At 45.8% G+C, this 21,108-nt stretch overlaps 1 protein-coding gene across 2 annotated transcripts in view; it reads right to left on the bottom strand.

Moving 5' to 3' along the window:
• Positions 1-9,477: 9,477 nt before the first annotated feature.
• Positions 9,478-21,108, bottom strand: part of GFRA1 (GDNF family receptor alpha 1) — a 211,623-nt gene continuing 199,992 nt past the window's right edge. For both annotated transcript variants that reach the window (XM_043597650.1, XM_043597649.1), the window contains 2 exons: positions 13,782-13,835; positions 9,478-12,660 (listed from right to left, as the gene is read on the bottom strand). In XM_043597650.1, coding sequence (XP_043453585.1) covers positions 12,505-12,660; positions 13,782-13,835 — 210 coding nt within the window. In that variant the 3' untranslated portion in view covers positions 9,478-12,504. The remainder of the gene's footprint in view (positions 12,661-13,781; positions 13,836-21,108) is intronic.

Consider the following 21,108-nt stretch of genomic DNA (forward strand, 5'->3'; position numbering starts at 1 on the left):
AGCAAGCAGGGACCACATTAGGAATGCACTCAATGGAGGGGGGCTGGGAAGGTCTGGAGGCCCCAGATGGTGCCTGGGTGAGCTGGGCTTTACGGGTTCTGAGTGAGTCCCATGGGCAAGGCGAGCTGAATGTGAGGCTCCCTGCGGGGCAGGCAAGGCCAGCTCGCCAGGCACCTAGAGGCCACCTGGTCCACCAGAGGGCAGTGCTGACACCTCCTTTGTTGCCCCTGCCCCCATACCTTGGTTTGCAACCCGGAAGCATTTTCCCATCATCCCATCTCTGCGCTCCATTGCTCATCCCCCACACTGAGGCTTATGGGCAAGTGAACTGCATGTAGCAAGATCGGTCGGCAGCTTAGGGATGAGTATCTGAAGTTGGCTATCCCCTAAACACAGAAGGGGTTATTCAAAGAACACTTAATACCCTGTAAAAAATGCCTTGAAAAACTCAGTGGAATAGAAGAATCGAGTCTACAGATGTACTCAGCAAAAGCTGATAGTCAATTAAAATAGTTTGCAATTCTTCAGTGAGTGGAGATGCCAGAAGAGGCCGAAAGGAAGCTGGGGGAGAAAGTCACATGATGGGGGGGAGGTGTGCTGGGGGAGCTGGAGTGAGGGCTGTACCGTCTCCCAGGCTGCTGACCTGACCGGATAAAGGTCTCTTTCCAAGCCTGCCCTGCTGCATCCACAAAATGGGGATAATCAACGAGGTCTCCACCCACCAGTGGCAGCATCAAAGGAGTAGGTGCCCTGCAAGCTGAGAAACCTTCTAAGTTAAGGAGATGTTATCTGAGTACTGGACAGATCCTTCAGGGACAGAAACATTTTGGAAGAACAGAAACGGATAAGCTTTAGATCAGATTGTAGTTGCCTTCCTATTCGGATACTGGGTTCTTACGGACGACAGATGGTGTCAGGGATTCCTTTTTATTGGGCTGAGAAGGGAACCAAACTTGGATGAGAAAGTGTCTGGTAGGAACCACCTTTTTCTTATTGCCTGCTGTACATTTCTGTTCCATTTGGGTACTATTTTCTGAATATCCCTTCCTGAAGCTGAAATGAAAGCCTTGCAAATTAAGGAATGGAGCCTGTGTTCCCTGAAAAGCAGGTGCCCCAGTCTGAGATAAGACCACAACTGCTTGCAGTGGTATGAGACCCTGAGATGAGGGCTTCCTTGGCCATATGCTCTCCTTCCCATGTCTCCATGTTTTCTAGGCCTGGGCAGAAGCAGGAAAGCTTCAAAATTTAGGGCAAGGCGGGGACTAAATGATTTCCCTGAGCCAGCCACCCTGCCAGGGATCTGGCCCTTGTCCCCCGCCACCTCCCCAGTGGCCAGAGCTCCCATTGTCTGCTGTCATCATTCCAAAGACAGAAGATGCCCAGCAAGTCACGGCAGGGAATCCGAGTAGGGTGACTGGGCGTCCCTGAAGTTGGAACTGGGCCAGGCACTTCCAAAGTTGGACAAGAAGAGGCCAGCTATATTTTTCTGGGCACAGGCCGTGGGCAAATTAGATCTTTCCAACATTTAGGCAGGCTTTTGTCACTTGGTGTTAACTGTGTACCTTACGACTACTTTAATTGGTTTCGTGTCTAGAATGAGGGACTGAAATGGAAGTGTGATTCTCGGGGGAGCAGTCCGGGTGCTCAGATGGCTTGTCATATTTCTTCTTTAATCTTCTGTTCTTTTCCTTAAGGTGAGGGAGGTAATCTAATTATCTTTTGAAGACAAGCTCCTGCCGCAATGTGTCAGCTTGGGCTGCTCTCATGACATGGCCCCAAGTGTGGCTGGAGGGAAATGAAATGGGGATGTGGGGAGTACCTGTGAGCTTTCCTGCCCAGAGACCAGAAGATGGTCCCCTTACAAAGCTTGAGGGCAGAGAACAGCTTAAAGCGACACTGGCATCCTGAAACTGAACCCGAGTCCCACTCTGCCTCCCTTGGCGATGTGACTTTGCATTAGTCACTTGCTCTCTCCGAGTCTCCATCTTTTCAGTCTCTTCAGTTGCAAAACTAGATTAATTCCATCTTGGAGTGGTCGTGAGGCCTGAATGAGATCACGTGCACAGGGTCCATCCATCCCGGTGCTGGGGGGAAGGGGTGCATGGTGGACGCTCAGTAACCAATGGTGTTTATTACTGGGCCATTGTTACCATGAGCCTTCCGTGGGCACCTGCCCACAAACTAAGCCTTGACGCTCCTGTCACCAAAAGAGTTGACCCAGCCTCCCTTTGGGCTGGGTTATCCCTGTCTACATAGAGATAACTCACCTCATATCGCTAAACACAAAGTGAGGAATTATTAAAAACCCTCCCGCACACATGTTATGCACAGTGCCTGTAAGGTACTTCTTCCCCAAACTGCAGCAATTCATCTGGAAAGAGGTTCTGAGGGGCAGTCACTCACTGCCTCTTAAGCTGTGTGGGGCTTCGGTGGATGAAGGGAGAAATTCTGGTGCTGGGGGTTCTCTGAATCAGGGATGCACCTGCCCCTTTCCTCCAAAGAGCGGGGGCCAAACCCTGAATGGGGTTCCAAACAGCTACACAGTTCATCTTTCCTTTATATTTTATTCTTTAAAAAACAACTGGTAAAAATAGTACACAAACATGGTAAAACCTATGTCTAGGTAGAATTCATCCATCTGTCCATCCATCCGTCCATCCATCCATCCATCCATCACCTATTTATCCATCTATCCATCCATCTTTCTATTGTGTTTAGCTATCTATCATCTATCAATTATCTGTCTATCATCTTTCATCTATTATCTATCTATCATCTATCTAATCTACATTTCCAAAATGGATACGAGTAGTGCCATATTTTTCTTTGTTGTGTTCTTTGCCTTTTTACTTAATATACCATAAACCACTTCCAATTTCAGTGGATGTACATCTACTTTTTACAAACAGTTGCTCAATATTCCCTTGTCTGGATGCACCATAAGTTCTTTAACCAGCTCGCTGTTGATCGACGTTCAGGTTGTTTCAAGGATTTTGCCTCTCCAAATTACTCTGCGACAGAAATCCTTTTGCATAGACCTTGGCATGTTGTGTAAGGATGCAGGGTAAATCCCTTTCAGTGGAATTGCTGGCTCAAAGGGGATATGGATTTTAAATTATGATACACGTTGTCAAATGGTTTTCTAAAAAAGATCACCCCTATTTATATACCCATCCAAGGTGTTCTCAGGCCAAATGCTCCCCTTATCTTTTAAACATGGTGAATTCTTTGCATAGCAGCCTGGATGGGGGAATCTTCACGGGGATAAAAGCCATCAGAGCAGCCAGCAGTGCCAGTTTATGTGACTTTTATGGATACTCCTGCTCGTATCTTTCACATCACTGTGTTTTTGTTTATGCTTTATTTATATCGCCAAATGCAAGCAGCTTTGTATCTTGTTCCTGTCACAGTTTTTATTCACTTTCTTGGCATTTCTCTCAGGGTTTTATTAGTCATTTCTTGTTCCAGCTCCTAAAATTTCTATCACCTGCATCCTGGGGACCTGGTTGTATTGAGAAGGTGATTAGAATACTAACCGGCTGGGGAAGGAAACCTGATGTCCCCAGAGCACATTTCCCTCTCCATTTCTGCTATGATTCAGGGGTCCTCCGAGTCCTGTCCTTCCCCAGAGGCCCGCCCCAGCCAGGTTCCTTTCCCTGTGAATGAACCTGTGGGTTTCTGCTCGGCGCTTGAGAAAGCCAAAGCCAGGGGGAATGTTGGAATCTGGGGTTTTGTCATACCTCTAAAACACCAGGCCCACCTCCAAATGCTCATAAACTCTGTATCCAAACTGTGGAGCCTGCTGGAAACCTTCTAAACCTGGTCATCTGAAAGTAGGCCCAGGAGACAAGGGAGTAGGAAAAGCCAGTTGAATGAAATATCACAAAATTGCAGAGTCTCCAGCAAAACCCGGGCTTCTATCCTCTAAGCAGCAAGGTTTTCTTGCTCTTCAGTGGACTGCAAGTTGGACCAAAGCAAATCACCCTGTTGAAGTTAATTACTGTGTTTTGTGCTTGAATATCTTGCCTTAAAAAGCCCTGGTAGTGACAGGGTGTCTGGGTGCTTCAGTTGGTTAAGCGTCCAACTTCAGCTCAGGTCACAGTGTCAGGTTCATGGGTTCGAGCCCCGTGTTGGGCTCTGTGCTGACAGCTCAGAGCCTGGAGCCTGCTTTGGATTCAGTGTCTCCCTCTCTCCCTGCCCCCCTACCCCTGCTTGTGCTCTGTCTCTGTCTCTCAAAAATAAATAAACGTTAAAAAATTAAAATGAAAAAAGTCCTGGTGCTGATAAGGTGCCAGAGATTATAACCTCCCCAGGGACACCGGGGAGTGATATTGGGAGCAACCACGATCACAATGTTATAATGCCCCAGGATAAAACCCAGCCTCCGGCAGTGAAAAGGCAATTTTCCTTGCCAGGTACTGAGCTAGATGCTGGAAACAGAGAAAAGAACCTACTCTGGTCTTTACTTTTTATCAAAATACTTACTATTTCCAAGTTGACACAAATCATTCAATACACCTAGGATAGTATCTACAGAATCCACCAATCCTATCCTTCAAATACAAAATTGTATATGGAAGACGTAAAATAAGGGTGAGGCATGGCCCTACGCAGAGCCCGATTCCTCCTGGCATGCATATGTGCGCTATTAGGGTGAGTTTCCAACAGTGGCTTTCAATCAGGGTGAGCCTGCTGCCCCCTCAAAGGGGTTTGACAATGTCCTCGGGGGCGGTTGCTACCACCATCCAGTGGGAAAAGGCCAGGGATGCTGCTAAACACCCTACAGCGGACAAGACCAGCCACCACCCCCTTCTACCCCCACAACAAAGAATAATCTAGAAGCATCTGTGTCAATCCCATTCAGTCCTCAGGCATCTCATCTCCTCCGCTGTCAGAAACCCCCCTATCTTGATACTGGGGCTCTCTCTGCGTTTGCAGATTTCAAGATCACTTTCCACTGAATTAAGAGAAAAGAATAAGACACCACAGTCATGTTTTTGTTGTTGTTTTTTTTTTTAAAGAAAACAATGTTTATTAGGACATTCTGGGGGGGGTGGTGGCTGAACAGACGACGTACGTACATTCTGTAGTGCTTGAGCAGTGTGTCAACAGAAAATTCAAACATCACAAAACCACTTCCAAAGTCCCAAGAGCAAAACGTGTACTTCTATATGGAGATGTTCTTCCATGGGTGTCGGCGATAAAGCACACTGCCAACAGCTGTGTGAGGAAGCCGTGTGGGGATAACCCTGGAGAACATACAGGCTCCGCAGGAAAGCAGATACACAAGACGATGAGATACATGTCTTGTACAAATAGGAAACTCAGGAAACACACAGCGTAAAATCTCCTAACTGGAGGCTTCAATGAAGCTCACCATCTCCCTTACCCCAGCTCTCACGAGGCTGGGTGTCCGACCCCCTCTCCCAGGACAGAAATCTAAAACCATCCTAAAAAACCAGAATCGTTCTTCCGTTCCACCTGTATTGTTAACCTACACGAAACAGAAGGAGCAGAACCGGAGACATACCCTCGGGTTAAGAGTAGAAATGAAACACCCTCTAAAAGAATACAATCCCAAAGCCCCACATCCTGAATCTCACACAGCTTCTCAGCAGGAGGCGGATTAAACAAGAGAAAATAATTTCAATATCTAAGGGATAATGCACAGGAGATGAGAGAACTCTTTAAAGAACACTCTGTGGTGAAAAGTGTTCCCCCTCCTCCCCTAGGGGAGAAAGAGAGAGATGAAAAAAAGATAGGTAATTAGAAGAAATAGAAGTCCCTGGATTTCGGGTTTCTGAAACCATGTCCTCAACCCTCTGAGGACAATCAACTATTTCTGAATCCAGAAAAGTCTGATTACTATAAGGTTGCAGCCAAATAAGGCAGGGCAGTCTGTAATTTGGTGCTACGGTTCCTATTCTTTTTCCCACATTTCAGAAATGCTTTCAGCTGAAACTAAAGAATAAAAAGCCAGATTCCAGATCAAGCCTGCTTGGCAGACCAGGAGGAGAGGTGATGCTAGATCACACAGCCCTGTAGGAGTTGTGAGACAGAGAGAGGCGCAGAACTGTACTGATGGAGCCTTAGGTGCTGAGAAGGCCCAGAGGACCTTCACCTGTACCTGCGACACATGTCCTGCCTGGCCCCGGTGACGGGTGACACACCTTTACCCACTCAAAACATCTTTGCGTGTCTCTACCCAGGACATCCCCGGGGTCCTCCAATTCTTTATCCTACTTTAGTTTTATAATCCGTGTTATACTCGCCGGCATCGAGGGTCTTTGTGTCTTTTCAAAGTTTTGCTCTTTCGAGCGAACACTGCTGGCTGCCTGCTTTCCTCGGCTAAAGTGGCTCTGGTGTCTCCTATTCCCACCTGCACCGTAGCTGGTACCTAACAGCTGGGATGCTTCCACTGGCATGGTGACCCGGCCTTGCTCCCAGCCCTCCGAGACCTCAGAGGATGACCCCACCTGGTTCTGGGTGGCGGCCCATCAGGGGTGAGGATACGTGTGTCTGCCTTCTCCATGTTGCTTGGGCTGGGCAGGCTGGTGTGTGCATATTGACTGGGACTTACGACCTCTTAAAGCCTGAGTCTGGAAAACGGCTTCTTGGACTATTAATAAAGACAATTTACATTCTCCGAAGGATGCCGAAGTGAAGGGTTCTGCCATCCAGAAAAGATGGGTGTTTCCCTAAGCTGCAGTCAGAGGGCCTTGTATTTTCAAGTTACTACTCACGGAGGAGGCTCAGTCTTGAACGATGGCTCGCTCAACTAGACCAGAGGTTCAGTAAATGCGAATTGAAGACCACTCACGTTTGCCTTCTCAGGATGCTGGCACGAGCCTGGGCTTGGTCTGGGACTGGTGGAGTGGTCCACCTTTCTGGCCACCATCCTGCACTTGAGACAGATTAAAACATCAGCAGACTCAGTAGCTAATTTCCCATGAAAGCAGTCCGCCTCATTTAGGGGTCCTGTCCTTTCTGGGACTGACTGGTCAAGCTCAGCTCCTCCGGGCAAAAATGCTGCTTTTTCATCGCTCAGCAGGAAACACAGGAGGCAGATCTAAAGCTGCTTTGATTCTAATGCTTTGTTGGACCCTTCCTTTCCAGGTCACCCTCAATAACCTCAGGACACCTTAACTGTTGGTGCACAACAGCTCAGTGACAGCAAGACGGTGCAGATAGACTGGTTCTTGCTGCCATATTACAAAATGAAGCCCTTCAATGCCCCCAAAGATTTTCATTCACGCAGCGTTGTTTAAGTACCTACTGTGAGTCATGCCTTCTGTTAGGAAAGGCTAGGTGAGCGGGAAGACGTGTTAAAATGAGAGAAGCAGCGGATGGTCTCTGGCCAGTCTCTTGGCACTTTCTACAAAAGGAAAATGGGGTTGGGTAAGAAAACCCTGAACTGATGACGAAAATCAGAGAAAACCTTTTATCGATGCTGGTGCTGGGCTTGGCAGCTGCCCTTGAGCAAAAATAAACTCCCAGTGGCAGTGGGACAAGACGCTGATGTTGGCACCTGCCAGAGGGAGACAGCCGAAGTCGCAGCTGTGCTGGTCAAATGAGCCTGGAGACCTGAGGGGGCTAGGACCTCAATGACTGTTAGCAGGCTGTGGTTCTCCGCAGGCAGTTTATTGATATGGGGTTTGTGTGTCTTCCCGCCCCTCCAGGCTGGATCCCAGAACAATCAGAAGTGCAGGTGGCACATCTCACTGAAAGACCCCAGGCTACCTGGGGGGGGGGGGGGGTGGGGAGGAGAAGCTCATCAGAGAGCCCCTGGAGCAACAAAGAGATGCCTGGCGAGGATGAGCAGACGAGACATCCGAAGGCTAAGAAGAGGGAGCTTCTCGCATGGATGAACTTCCTCCTTGGGGATTAACATCACCATCAGATCACCTGACTCCCGAGAGAGGCTCCTCTGTCTTTAAAAAGCCAGGGTTATATGTAAAACGGGAGTCTGGCAGAACAAGAGTTAATCTGGGTAGGATTAATTTTAGAGTGATTAGGATGAAAAATCGATGGGAAGGGACCCTGTTAAATACTTAAGTGATAAAGAACAGGGGGGCTGGGCATCAGTTATCAACACGGAAGAGAACACAATCAGCCCAGGTCTTCAGACAACCTTCCTTGTGAAACGAAAGAAATGTCCCACTAAATACATCCCAGGATGAAGCCAGTGGCAAAACCCATAGACCTAAAGCCTCTGCAGGGAGAATGTATTCGTATGTATAGATCTCCCGAAAAATTCTCGACAACAGGCTTAGAACAAACGGTCACTTGGAATGAAGAGCTGTGTCAAAGTCAAGAAGGGTCAGATACACACATGAGATGCCTATCTTAGGGATAAGAGAAACACGTAGCTTCTAAGGGTTTACAACTGAATTCTCAGCTGTTTTGTATTTTTAGAATTTCTAAAAAGAAATTTCTATGTCATCCAGATATTAGCTCCAGCTTGCTTTCACAAAGGCGCTGCCGTCTAATTCAAGGGACTCTGGCTATTTTGTTAGGACAGGGTTCCTATATGGACCAGCAAGGAAGCCCAGCGGACCGCATGATCCATTCACCCATGGCACTCGGCCTCGTGTTGCACCTTCGTTGTACTTTCTCTCTCCAAACTCCCTGAGTTCAGGGCAAACGCGCCTCCTGTCATCTCTGTGCCCACGCCGTTGGTAATTCCCGCCCATCTGTTGCCATTGCTTTTTGGTCTTTCTTGAAAAGATAGGTCTCACATGGTCTCATTTGCTTTATCAAAGAGCAGAAGCAACAAAGATCACAGGGGTATGAATCCAGGAGATCAAGAACAGTGTTGAAAGAGAATCAGAAAATGTGAACTCAAGCAGCCCTTTTCTGGTCTACAGTTTATTGACTCCAAGAAGTCATGCGTGTCTGACCACATGAATGAAAACTTACTTTCCAAATGACGGCTCCTCCAAAGCCACGATTTTGTAAATAGTAACAAGAGAATTACATTTTTTGCTACATTCTAAGGAATTTGCTAATTAGACAAACTTTCACTCTGCCCTTCTATCTCTTTTCCCCACTAGCACTTTACATGGGACTCAAAAACGCTTCTGCTCTGCTCCCTTCCTAGTTCAGCCGATGGAGTGTTTGGGAGTGTCTAATTTGAAGTACAAAGGGACAGGTGGGTGACAGGATGCAGCTGGAGGGGACCCGTTCTTGGGGCGTACGCATGATAGGAACGGTCTTCATACAGACCAAATCAAAGGCCGCGGCAGCTCCAGAGAAACACTGTCCCACATTTGACTAACTCGAAGACAGTTTCTAAGACACTTTTTACTGCAGGATAAAGAATTGTTAAATAGTTTTATTTTTTTTTTCAATGAAAACCACACTCTTATCACACTCTGGACACAGTTCGCTATACTTAATAAAAAATAATCTATGTAATTCTCAACTTACGCTCTAGGGACTTGAAACAACTCAGATATGGAAAAATAAACATCGAAGTGGCATTCTGAATCCTTCTCTTTATTGTGCGCTGCTTTCTCCTTCATGTGCTCTATTAAACATACACTCATACACTCAAACATACATTGGTCAAAGATATTCAACATCACAGTGGAATGAATGTGCTTCCAATCAATTTGGCAATATCGCCCTTCTTTTGGGTTCTCTTAAATAAGCAGGGCGTGGCTAGACTCGAGATGAGAGGTGTGGGCTGCACGGATCACTATTACTATTTTTGTTTGGTCAAAATCAACGACAAAGAGATGCTTTCTGCAAGAGGCCCACACCTCAGCCAACAGCCCTTGCATTTGGTGCTACCCTAATTGCAGGGACAGAGGGACAGGAAGTAATCACTTTTGCTTCAGCACTGCACAAGGAAGTCAAAGATTTGAGTCACTTGCCTGCTTTAGTCCTGGGACAAATGATGGTGGTGTTTCAGGTCCACGGTGTTAAACTGAGAATCACACCGGACAGCAGAAACACTTGCTCGGCAGCATTTTGTAAGAATCTCTCTAACATGGTGTCATTGAACATCCTTCCCCCTGTTTATTGAATCAGCAATGTATTTTCAAATTTAGAATTTGGTAACTCTAATATGCTTCTCTCTGTGAAGAAAAATGAGATCTTTGTTGGTGATAGATGAGGCTTTCCAAAATTTAATTTATGTGTTGCACATCCCCGTGTTCTTCACTGAAGGCTACCCTTGTTAGCTCTGATAACTCGTACTTCCTCTTCGGTCATCTGAAGCTAATTACAGCTGCTGTTCACCACAGAAGTAATCAATAGCTTTCTATAGTAGACCGCATAGACTCAGACCCATATACAATTAGTCCAATGTAGATACACAAAGATACCTTAATTAAAACAAAATACGCTCTGTAAGAGATATGCTTTCATAGATGACTGGAATTCCAAATATTTCGACACATTTAACGTGTTTATTCAAAGTCACAGTCTTTATGAAACCTTTCACGACTCAAATCTGTTTGATGAATTTCCCTTGAAAACAGTTTGAACTGAAAAAACTCAGTACTTGGTATTATACATTTATGTTTATTAACATTTGGATATAAATGTACTTCAAACACCAATAAGAGCTAAAAGACTATGCCTTTATCTTGGATCGAACAGATTTCCCACCCCAGTGATTTGATTAATTCTTACAAGGCAAACATCAGCGGGCAAAGGGGATCAGTATGAACTGTGCACCTTGAGTTCCTCCTCCAGCCCCCCTACTGATGTGGGAGAGATAATGCTCCCAGCACTCTCTTCAGGTGGAATCTCCTCTTCTCTACTCGGTGTTGGAGAAGCATGGCTCCTAGCACTCGATCATTGCAGATTCGGAATGTGGCCATCAACCAGACTTTGAAAGTGCACTTCAGGGTCTACTTGTTTAAGGATGAGAATGATGGAAGATGATGTGCAGTGTACAAGCCAGATGCCTTGCATCCAGAGTCCTGTTCCTTATATCTTTACCAGCCAACTCTTCTCCACAGACCTATCATTGGTCCTCCTGATCCACAGCCTTCTTTCTTTCCCAGTCTGTCAAAGTCTGTCATGGAGGACACACAACATAACAAGATGCAAGTAGGGTCCTGATGACCTTCAGACCAAATCACTCTAACCAGCGGCGAGGTCATCACCATTGAGAGAGAGTCAAGACAACCCTCAGGAAAAGACCTGGGTAGGCTGGCAAGGATCTGCTTCAGAAGAGAGGGCAGCAGGTCCCTGCCCTCCGTCCCAGCCAAACCAGTCTCTGTCAAGTCACATGAAAACCAAGGTACTGGATTGTGTCAACTGTCACAGGTGCCATCAGATTTTGCAGGGCATTGACAAATGGCCACCAGTTTCCTCACGGGAATGCACGCTTGCATGTCAAGAAATGATAAAGGACAACACCTGGCTGTTCTGTTTCCTCCTGCCTGTCTGCAGTAACGGGGTGCAGAACTTTCTGCTAAAGCACAGACTCGTCCCAGTCTGCTTTTGAAGAGCTGTCTTCGTGAAGTTAGCATCGGAGCAAACACCACTTACGAGAGGGAAACGAGCTCCCTGTATTTTGTATTAAATCATCAGTAAAAAATGAAGACAGTATCAGTACTTTCAAAATATAGAAAGCCAATAGTTGAAATCATTTGGTAGTAAAATTTTTTTCCTACATATAACTTCATACGTGTAAAGAGTATTAGAGTGACATATCGGCTATATTGGACTCCTGTTAGTTAAAGGGCTTCTCGCTCAGGGAAGGCTTGGGAGAGTGTCGTTCAATGATCAAGATCCTGCAAACGTTCATGCACACTCGCCTCCCCCCACTCCCCTCCGCCACACTGACTAGAAGACAGACACTACGTTTGGATGCAACAGGTGTCTTTTGTTTGGTAGGAGAGTGTAGAACTGTTTGTAGTACACAATGTGGCAAATGTTAGTACATATAGAAAAGGTGAACATTGATGCAAACTGGTTTGCACAAAGTCCATCAAGATCCCCTTGATGAGGATCTTTGCTTTGTGACAAAAAAAAAAAAAAAAAATCCCACCAAAACCTGCACCCATGTTAGGCTAAAATGATGTCATTAGAAACCAGTCATTACGTGACTCTGGAAGATTCTTTAGCAATACTAACTCCTTTCTCTTGCTAGTAACGGCCAGAGGTAAATTGTTAAAGTCATCGACATCATCATGTAAAACATGGGCCCAGTTTGTTAGACAGCCAACTTTACAAACTCCCCCTTTACGACACAGCTTGCCCCAAAGCCTTTTGAATTTGGAATGTAGCACAGCATCAGGTATCCCATAGAAGCCCTAAGGTTCATAAGATTTCTTAAAAAAAAAAAAAAAAAAAAAAGGAAGAAAGAAAAAAGAAAAGAGAGAAAGAAAGAAAAAGTTCCAGTTGAATGAAACTGTTTTCCCAGGGTCTCAACTGAGCTCCTAAAACTGGAATTTCAGATATACAAGAGGACAGGAAACAGATAGCTTGGTTTTTGTCTTTTTACATGTCCGCATTGTTGTTGTTTTTTTTTTTTAAATGCAGCTACGATGTTTCTGCCAAAGATAAAGACAAAAAGGTGGACAGGGCGGTTACCACCAGAACCAGCAGCGGGCTCAGACCACACGTTGGAGGAGCAGCCATTGATTTTGTGGTTATGTGGCTGGAAGCACCAGCAAGGCCGTTCTTTTCGTAATCACGCTGTAAGAGAGAATGTTTTCATTATCACCCACTACGTGTCTTCCTTCCATCCCAGCATATTTAAACCACACTCTTTCTCTTTCCCGCCCCTGCCTCCCACTGGCTGCACCACTCACTAAAGCTGATCCAAGGTGTACGGAGACTTCCATTCACTGACTTGTACTCAGGAAGGAATCCTGAATCTGGGTTAGAATCGGATGCCTTAGGATAAAACGGACAACACCTGCTTCTTGACCCTCTGCTATGGATTAATGAAATCTTGTGGGACAGCGCGGAGCTTTCATTCACTCCTGCCTCCTGGGTCTGCCAGTAGCTGTGCAAATGGAACCTTCTCCTTCTGGTAGCCGTGGGCCCTTCCCAGCGTGGAAGAAGGGCACGAAGAATCAGCTTAGAAAAGATACTGGCCCAGGCAAGTATCAGTTCATGTGGAGATGGGCCACAAAGTGCCTTGAGACCGGCAGAGCAGTCGGCAACGTTTCTCTCCATTTGCCCGCCCAACCCTAGGTTTTCCGGATAAAGGGGCCTGCCTTGATTGTCAGGTGGAAAGCCCACACCAGAACTCAGGCTTTCTGGCCCCAGTCAGCACAGCTGTCTCAGGACGGATGACTCCGTCTCCACCACAGCACCCACTCAGTCCCAGAATGCCACATCCCAGCGATCGGCACACTACAGAATCTTCGTCTCATCTATAAAACAGGGAGAGTAATGTGGCCTGCTAATGCGGCCTGCCCGAGCCATCTCTGGGTTGCTGCAGAGGTCAAAGGGACTGTGCACAGAATAAGCAGGGGGATTTGTCGTCTGTCTTGTCCCATGCCGGCTGATTTTACGCGACTCTGGTCACGTAGTCTCCGGGCACCGGAACGACGGCATCCGTGCTGGGTCCAGCTCCGAGATGACGCTCCTGGGTGCCACACTTACTCCTAACTTTGTGGCCTGGGATCCGCGGACTGCACTTGGCACCAAGGCCAGAGGGACATGGAAGGTGCCAGAGATCTTTTTCTGGACCTGAAACCTTGTTGCCTTTGAGCCTTGACATCATCACCCGCCTTTATATCATCACCAGGGGCCCAAAGCCTCCGTCTCTAGAACGGCAGGGAGACCCAGAGAGAAACAGAACTTACATCAGAAAGACAGAGGTGCGTGCTGCCCGACACATTGGATTTCAGCTTCTGTGCCTGAAGAAAAACAAACACACACACACATAAAATCACTCATATACAGTACGGAATAACAATTACTGATGATCCAGTCAGTTTTCTAGGGCAAGGCCATTGACAGAAATATGTGAGCCACAACTTTGAGCCTATATATAATTTAAAGTTTTCCGGTAACCACGTAGGTAAAGAGATAAAGGTGAGGATAACTGTAATAATACATCTTATTTGACCCAATATATTATGATTTCAACACGTAATCAATATAAAAAGTTATTAATGGGATACTTTACATCTTTTTTTCATACCAAGTCTTCAAAATCGGGTATGATTGACCTAGCGCATCTATTTCAGACCTGCCCCATTTCAAAGGCTCATTAGCTACTTGTGGCCCCTAGTGGAAACGGCACAAGACTAGGTTACTAAGGCAAAGTTTTGAAGTCCTTCATACTGGGAACCCATTTATATCTCTAAAAATTAATTTTCAGCATGTGCCTTCGAGGGAAAAACGTGGCAATAAAAATTCCCATTCGTTGGTAATATAGAGATACGTCTCCCCACAGCTTATCTACTTGTTTATTCTTCGCTTCAGTCAACAAACAAAAGCGTATAGTCCCTGGGCTCCCAGGGCTGCTTTCTAGTTGAGTCAACCGCTCACTGCTTGCGAGTGACGGCACAGGGCAGAGACTCTTAGAGATGGGTCCCCTGGAGGGACAGTGCAGGGCATCACAGATCCCGATGCAGCACTCCTAAAACTGCTTCCAGGGCAGTGGGGAGGGGGCTGAGCCCTGAAGGCATTTAAGCTCCCTGTCGCCTTGCACTGGAGAAAGTCCCCACTGAGCTTCCACCAGAGAACTGAGTTGAAGGAAACGTTCCAGCACTCAGTTACAATGAGAACTGCTGACCCAGTACAGCCCTTCTGTTTTATAAAGGAAAACAGAGTGCAGTGAAGTTAAGTGACTGTTCCAAGGTCACAGAGCAGTTTACTGGTAGAGACAGGCTACAGACCAGGTGTCTAAAACTCTTGAAAGCAAATGTGCTCTTTCTTCCATTACAGTGTTTCTCCCAGGCAATCCTGGCATGCTTGATGTTCCATGTTCTACCTGCCTCCAAATCCAAATGAAGACCCCTTCCCATGCCCCCTTCCCCCAGAATAGGAATCTGTTGGCACCAAAGACAGAGAGCTCATGTGCCAACAGGATGGCTGTGGTTAAGCACCGCACCTGAATCAAGCAGTGTCTGGGCAATCAGCTCTGAGTGAATGATGCTGGTGGGCTGCCTGTTGCAGGAAGACTTTTGCAACTCCTTGAAGACATGCTAGGCTGATGATGGCACGTTCACCCAAGGAGTAATTTACTGACCATAATGCTACTTGAAAGGCATCATAATCTTTACCTATATTTGCATATGCCAGCTGTGAATATGAAATAGAAACCTTTAAACAGGCATCAAGAATAAGACACTGTGAAGCATCCCCAGGCTGTTCAAAGGTCACAAAATGTTATATATAAGAAGATCAGAGGAGAAATTGAAAGAGCAATTGAACCTTACTCAAAAGCCTACTTGTAATCTGTAGTAATAGCAAATCTGGTCCATTGCACTGTCACCTGCAGAGAATAACGTACAGAACTTTACATGTTTTATTTCTGTTCAAGATTGGAATTGTGCCCAGATACCAAAATGGTCTTAAAACATCACATTTTCTTTTTTCCTTGCCTGTGCATAATCCACAAAAGACACAAACCCTTGCTAAGGGCCTTTGCATAACTAAGAAGTTCACTAAAATGCACAGAGAAAGCAGCCCGACTTCTAGTCTGGAACACATTATGCCTTCAAGTTGTTGCTGTGCTGTATCATAGCTACACTATGCCTCAGTGTCCAAAACCGCAGCCCTCTAAGTTCTGAGGGTCAGGTGGGTCTCCTTCCTACCTTGTTCCGTATGATTAGCACCAGTAAGTAGCATTGTACTCATTATATATACACGCTGAGATGCCCATTAGCTACACGTAGTCATTTCAGGAACCTCTTGAAATACTACCATAATGCCCATTGTTATTAAGTACAGTAAAACCTTTGGATTGCGAGTAACTTGTTCTGCGAGTATTCCACAAGACGAGCAAACATTTCGAATAAACTTTAACCTGATACGTGACCGATGTCTTGCAGTACGAGTAGTACATGACGCCGATGTCACATGGTCGCAACTGAGCCAATGGTTCTTGAAGTTCGCTTTGACGTATGAGTGCTTCGGATTGCAAGCATGTTTCTGGAATGAATTATGCTCACAAACCAAGGCTGTACTGTTTTCGTAAAGGCACTTCTGCCAATGGATAAGAAAAAGTCTTCTGTCTTAACAGATTTTCATAGGTGGACTCTGGATCTGCCTACATAGATTTCTGACCTTCACTCGTCATTGAGGGTTTCACACTGCATACAGGCTTATAGGTTTGCAGGCTCTTGCCTTACATCTAGAAATAGCTGGGATAACGGCTCAATCACACAGGAAAATGCATTCAGACTAGCTCCAGGTCTGTGAAGCCTCTGTGCTCTTCTTTTCCCAAAGTGGACATTTTGTTGGTCTCTATCTAAAGGAAAGGTCAACGTGAGGTCTGGTCACCCTGCAGCACCACTGACTTCACTGAAAGTGGAGGGAGCATCTCAAAGCTTATCTTGCCTTGAAGACCATTCTTGTTGGCATAACTGGGTAACCTTCAGAGTGAAAGTAATAATGTGCACCCAGACCACTGCAGATGCTCTGAGAAAACGCCTTCTTTCCCGTTAAGCACCTACCCAGCCCACAGAAAGACTTAGCACTCCAGAGGCTTAGAAGTGCACCCACACAGGCCTTCAGATACTCTGCTTACATAGTATATGAACAAAGCTTCCCACTGAGAGGTATGGGTGGAAACTCCCAGCACTGCAGAGGCTGAGCTGAACAGCCCTGGAGTTCTACCTGAACCTCATGTGGACCGCAGGAAAGTCTAGGAGTCTGATTACAAGGTGAAGCACAAATGTTACCATTATTGGAATAGCAGGTGGCATCCGAGTAACAGAATCAAAAGATCGCACGTAGACATAGGGTTTGTTTGTCTTTTTTTTTCAATCGCACAGCAAACCTGAAGTGTATATTACAAGATGAGGGACAGTGGGTCTGCTGCCTGGACTGTCCACATCACGTACACGTGGAGCATTGCCACGCTGGGTACCTGGTGCCTTTAAGGGTTAGTAGGCTGCAGATGGAGGGGGCGGAGCCTGGGAGTTTAGACCCGTGTACGTCCAGCTCGCTGCATGCTTGCGAGTTCTGTATCCAATCTTATCTTAGAAATCTGATAAGCAAATCCGGAGTCCACTTAAAATCCAGCTCCTAAGGCCCATTTTAGAAGCCTGAGCAACCTATGATTTCCACACTTTAAAGGCTGTTACCCTGGGCATTTTTGGAAACATCATTAAGCTATCATTGTCTCGCTCGTCGGGTATGATAAATACAAGCAAAAATTAAAGGGTGGCTCCCACCTCCCACTATTGCAAAAAGTGCTTACAGACTTTAAACATTGTGTCTCAGGTGCTAAAAACTGGGATGGTCCCAGGAAAAGTTTTAAAAACCAGGAAAAAAAAAAACAACAAAAAACGAAACACACAACAAAACGTCTGAGACCTTTTAAGGTATGAGATAAGTTAGAAACTTACTTAAGAAGAGTACATTTTACTGCTGAGTTCTGAACTGGTAAAAATAAGGGTGTAATCCTGGAAGTGCTGGCTCAAGGTCCTGTCTGTGGGCCCAGCAGCCCTGCTCATCAACAGCATCCGCAGGGACCCTACACACAGCATGGCCAGCCCGGACCTATCTGGACGCCAAAACTTACGGTGTGGCTTTACGATACGGCATCTCTTTCAAAAAGGGAGAAGGATAAAGAAGAGGAGAGTGGATTTCATTTTTCTGAAAGCCAATTTTAACCACTGCCACAGCATGTTGAAAAATGAATTATTTAATCTCTTTTATGAAAGAGTGCCTCTTTGCAGCTAACTTGTACTTTCGCAGTTATGGAGGAAGCCACCTGACTCTGAGTTGAGGGGAAACAGCGCTACTAAAATACAGTACCACAGGGTTTTCATCTCCAGAAGAGGGAGATGAAAGGGATACTGGAGAAGACTGTGTCCGGCCCAGGAGCCTTGGAAAACTAGGGAACTTGTATTTGGGCACTTCATAAGCCTTGTCCCTCCAGCCGTGTTATAAAACCGTCACTGGCAGTGATCCACTAGTCCAGGCACGTCAGATAATAGAATTTCCACGGCACCGTAATTGTGGGGCCAGACCTCGCCAGTCCCTGGCACCAGAGGGTTAATAAATGCATTAGATGTTGTTAACCTCTGTTACCTGGAGTCAGAACGATGATGACGCTTTGGCTTTTCATCCCAGTGATTAGCATTTGGAAAGCCTGCCATGGTGCCAACGTCCTTCCTGTCCAGAACGCACAGACACTCAGGCCACTCGCATCCCCAGTCCGGCCCCACCCCTCGGCCACTGCACGCACACTCGAGCTCTGTCCACAGGAGGCTCTCCCGGAGCCCGGGGAACAAGGCAGGCTTTGGAGCAGCACACTTGCTCTGTTTATGGAATCAGAGACTTAAAAGCACACCGACTCGGAGCCTGGCCTTTGCTGCCCCAGGACTCTGTTTCTGTAGAGAAGCCAGTGTTTCATCTCAGGTTTTTAGGCAGCTGTCAGCCAGCAGGGCATGGAACATTTCTCTGCTCTCCTCCACGCATAAGGAGAGCCAGTTTCTGCTTTACCCCCAGAAAATAAAACCAGAGGAAGTTGCCCAATCCAATAGCAACAGACTGTCCAGGCTGCAGCCAAATGGTCATAATTAATGATGCTTCTGGTTCTTTTCTCCCTTGCTTTACTGATTAGAGAGATTCGCTATATTAGGAACCTGTTTGCTTAATGACAGAATACAAGCAATAAACAGAGAAATACACAGACTGTAAAATGCAATCAACTTTGCTCTCCAGCACTCACTAAGTACCTAGCTGCATCTATCACACTTGTCAATACCAGTTTATTAGCATATGAGTCTCTTCTGCAGCATAAATTGGTCCTTTGCTAGGGGAAACCATTGCACGAGTTCCTCCTGAAATGGCCATTTCTCAATTTAAATCTACACGTCTTATGTCTTCAAGTAGGACAAAACATAGGAAGAAGGTGTGCACATAATTCTGAAGGTTAGAGTCTGCATTGTTACATTGCATTAAAAAAAAAACCAGACTCTTCTGACTTTCACGGGCAGTACTTACTAGGCGGCAACTCTATTGCGTCCTTGATATACACTCGTCCAAATTAATCTCTACACAAAAAAGACAAAAGAAGCTGCCTGTGAAGTGAATCCAAGCTAAGTAATGGCAGTCTGTCCAGTGCTCTGTTGTAGCATAGTCTTTTCTGCTTTTTGGATTTTGCCTGTTGGATTTGGGGGAGCCTGGGGAGGTTTTAACTGCTGGTCTGGTCACAAGCTGTCGGCCAGACTTTCCAAAATCCCTGCCGCTGACTATTTTGAAACTCACCTTCCTACTGATTTGCTTTTCCGACAAACTTGGTAACAACCGCTTGCCACCACTGGTCTGAATAATGTGCAGTAAAGTCAGCTGCATAAAACAAGCGGACACATAAATAAGACCTGCTCTGAGCCCCTGGGTTTGGATGCTTGTCTTCTAATGCCCGCGCTCCACAGGGAAGGGATCCATTTCCTTTCCAAGCTGATTTTTGCCAGCCCCGTGGACCCTGACACGGGTTGGGGAGGGTCTGAGGGGCTGTGAGGAGGGCAGGGGTGAGATAGGGCAAGAGTCCTTCTAAGGAGTGATGATAATCCTTGGGAGGCTTTTCTACTCGCTACCCCCAAGACACTGAACTGAACCTCAGCCAGAAGGCTTTCATTACTTTAAGTTCCAAGAAAACCTTATAAAGATATTTCACTTAGCATAGGTTTCAGAAGGCCCACTGGGTGCCAAGTTTCATTAGTCTGGTATGCTCTGGGCAGGTTGAGCCTGGTTGGAAGATGGGGGTGGGGAAAAGGCTTTGGAGGCCTGAAGTCATGCTTCCTTACCCAGAAGAAGGGCAGGCTCAGATCCTAGTTGGTTGGGCTGTACAGACAAGGCCTCCAAAATCAGTGCAGTGAACTGAAATGAGGCCAGATTGAGGGTTTATGTGTGTGTGTCTGTGTGTGGGTATGGGGGTGCGTCTTGACCTTGAATGAGACGTGGATTCATGTTCTAGAGTCTAGCAAGTCTTGGGTTCCTGGCACTCGTGGGGCGTTCCAAGTTTAACTGTCCAATTTAGGTTAAGCTCAGGGGCCAAGCCTAGAGTAGAAACCCTCTTACCTGACAGGTTTGGGGACTGTGCCCATAGATTATTGGATAAATGAGAAATTAAGTTAAGGGCAAAATCATTAAACTACTCAAAAATTACACACTTGTATAAAACTTTATTTCAAAGTTCCTTTTTTAAAAATTTGTGAGAAGAACACTTAAGATGAGATCGATTCTCTTAACAAATTTAAAGTGCACAATACAGGCACAACGTTGTACAGCAGATCTCGAGAACCTTTTCATCTTGCAGAATTGAAACCGTATACCCACGGAACAACAACTTCCTGTTTCACCCTCCCCCAGCCTCTGGCAACCACCATGATTTAATTCAGTATTCCATGAAGGATTGAAATAGAAGCACAGAACAAACCACAGTTGTTTCCATGAAAACTAAGTGGAATACCTTGAAAGAGCCAAATCCTTTTTTTTTTTAAAAGAAATGCCTTTGGATTAGGTGTGGGTGAGACAAAATTATAAAAGACGGAAAAAAATTACAAAAATGTAAAAAGATTCTGCACTGAGATTCCTCTGCAGGTAGCAAACAAATGTCACTACCGTTTTAAAGAAACTGAAACTGGAAAATTGTAGACCAGGAACTAATTCTAGGTGTAGCTTACGCAGACCATAAGGCAGGGAACTCCAATCAGCAAACTTGTTTCCATGAGTTTGAGTATTTTAGATATTTTACATAAGTGGAATCCTACAGTGTTTGTCTTTCTGTGACTGGCTTATTTCACTCAGTATAATGTCCTTCAGATTCATCCATCATGTTGCATATTGCAGGATTTCCTTCTTTTTTGAGGCTGTATATTTCATTGTATGTATTATATCAAATATTCTAACTTCAAATCTAAATGTCCCTCATTTATTGATTTTTGGATACATGACCAAGGCCACCTTCTTTAAAAAAGCTTTTTAGGGGCGCCTGGGTGGCTC

This window comes from Prionailurus bengalensis, chromosome D2, assembly GCF_016509475.1.
Source record: "Prionailurus bengalensis isolate Pbe53 chromosome D2, Fcat_Pben_1.1_paternal_pri, whole genome shotgun sequence".
Lineage (NCBI taxonomy): Eukaryota > Metazoa > Chordata > Mammalia > Carnivora > Felidae > Prionailurus > Prionailurus bengalensis.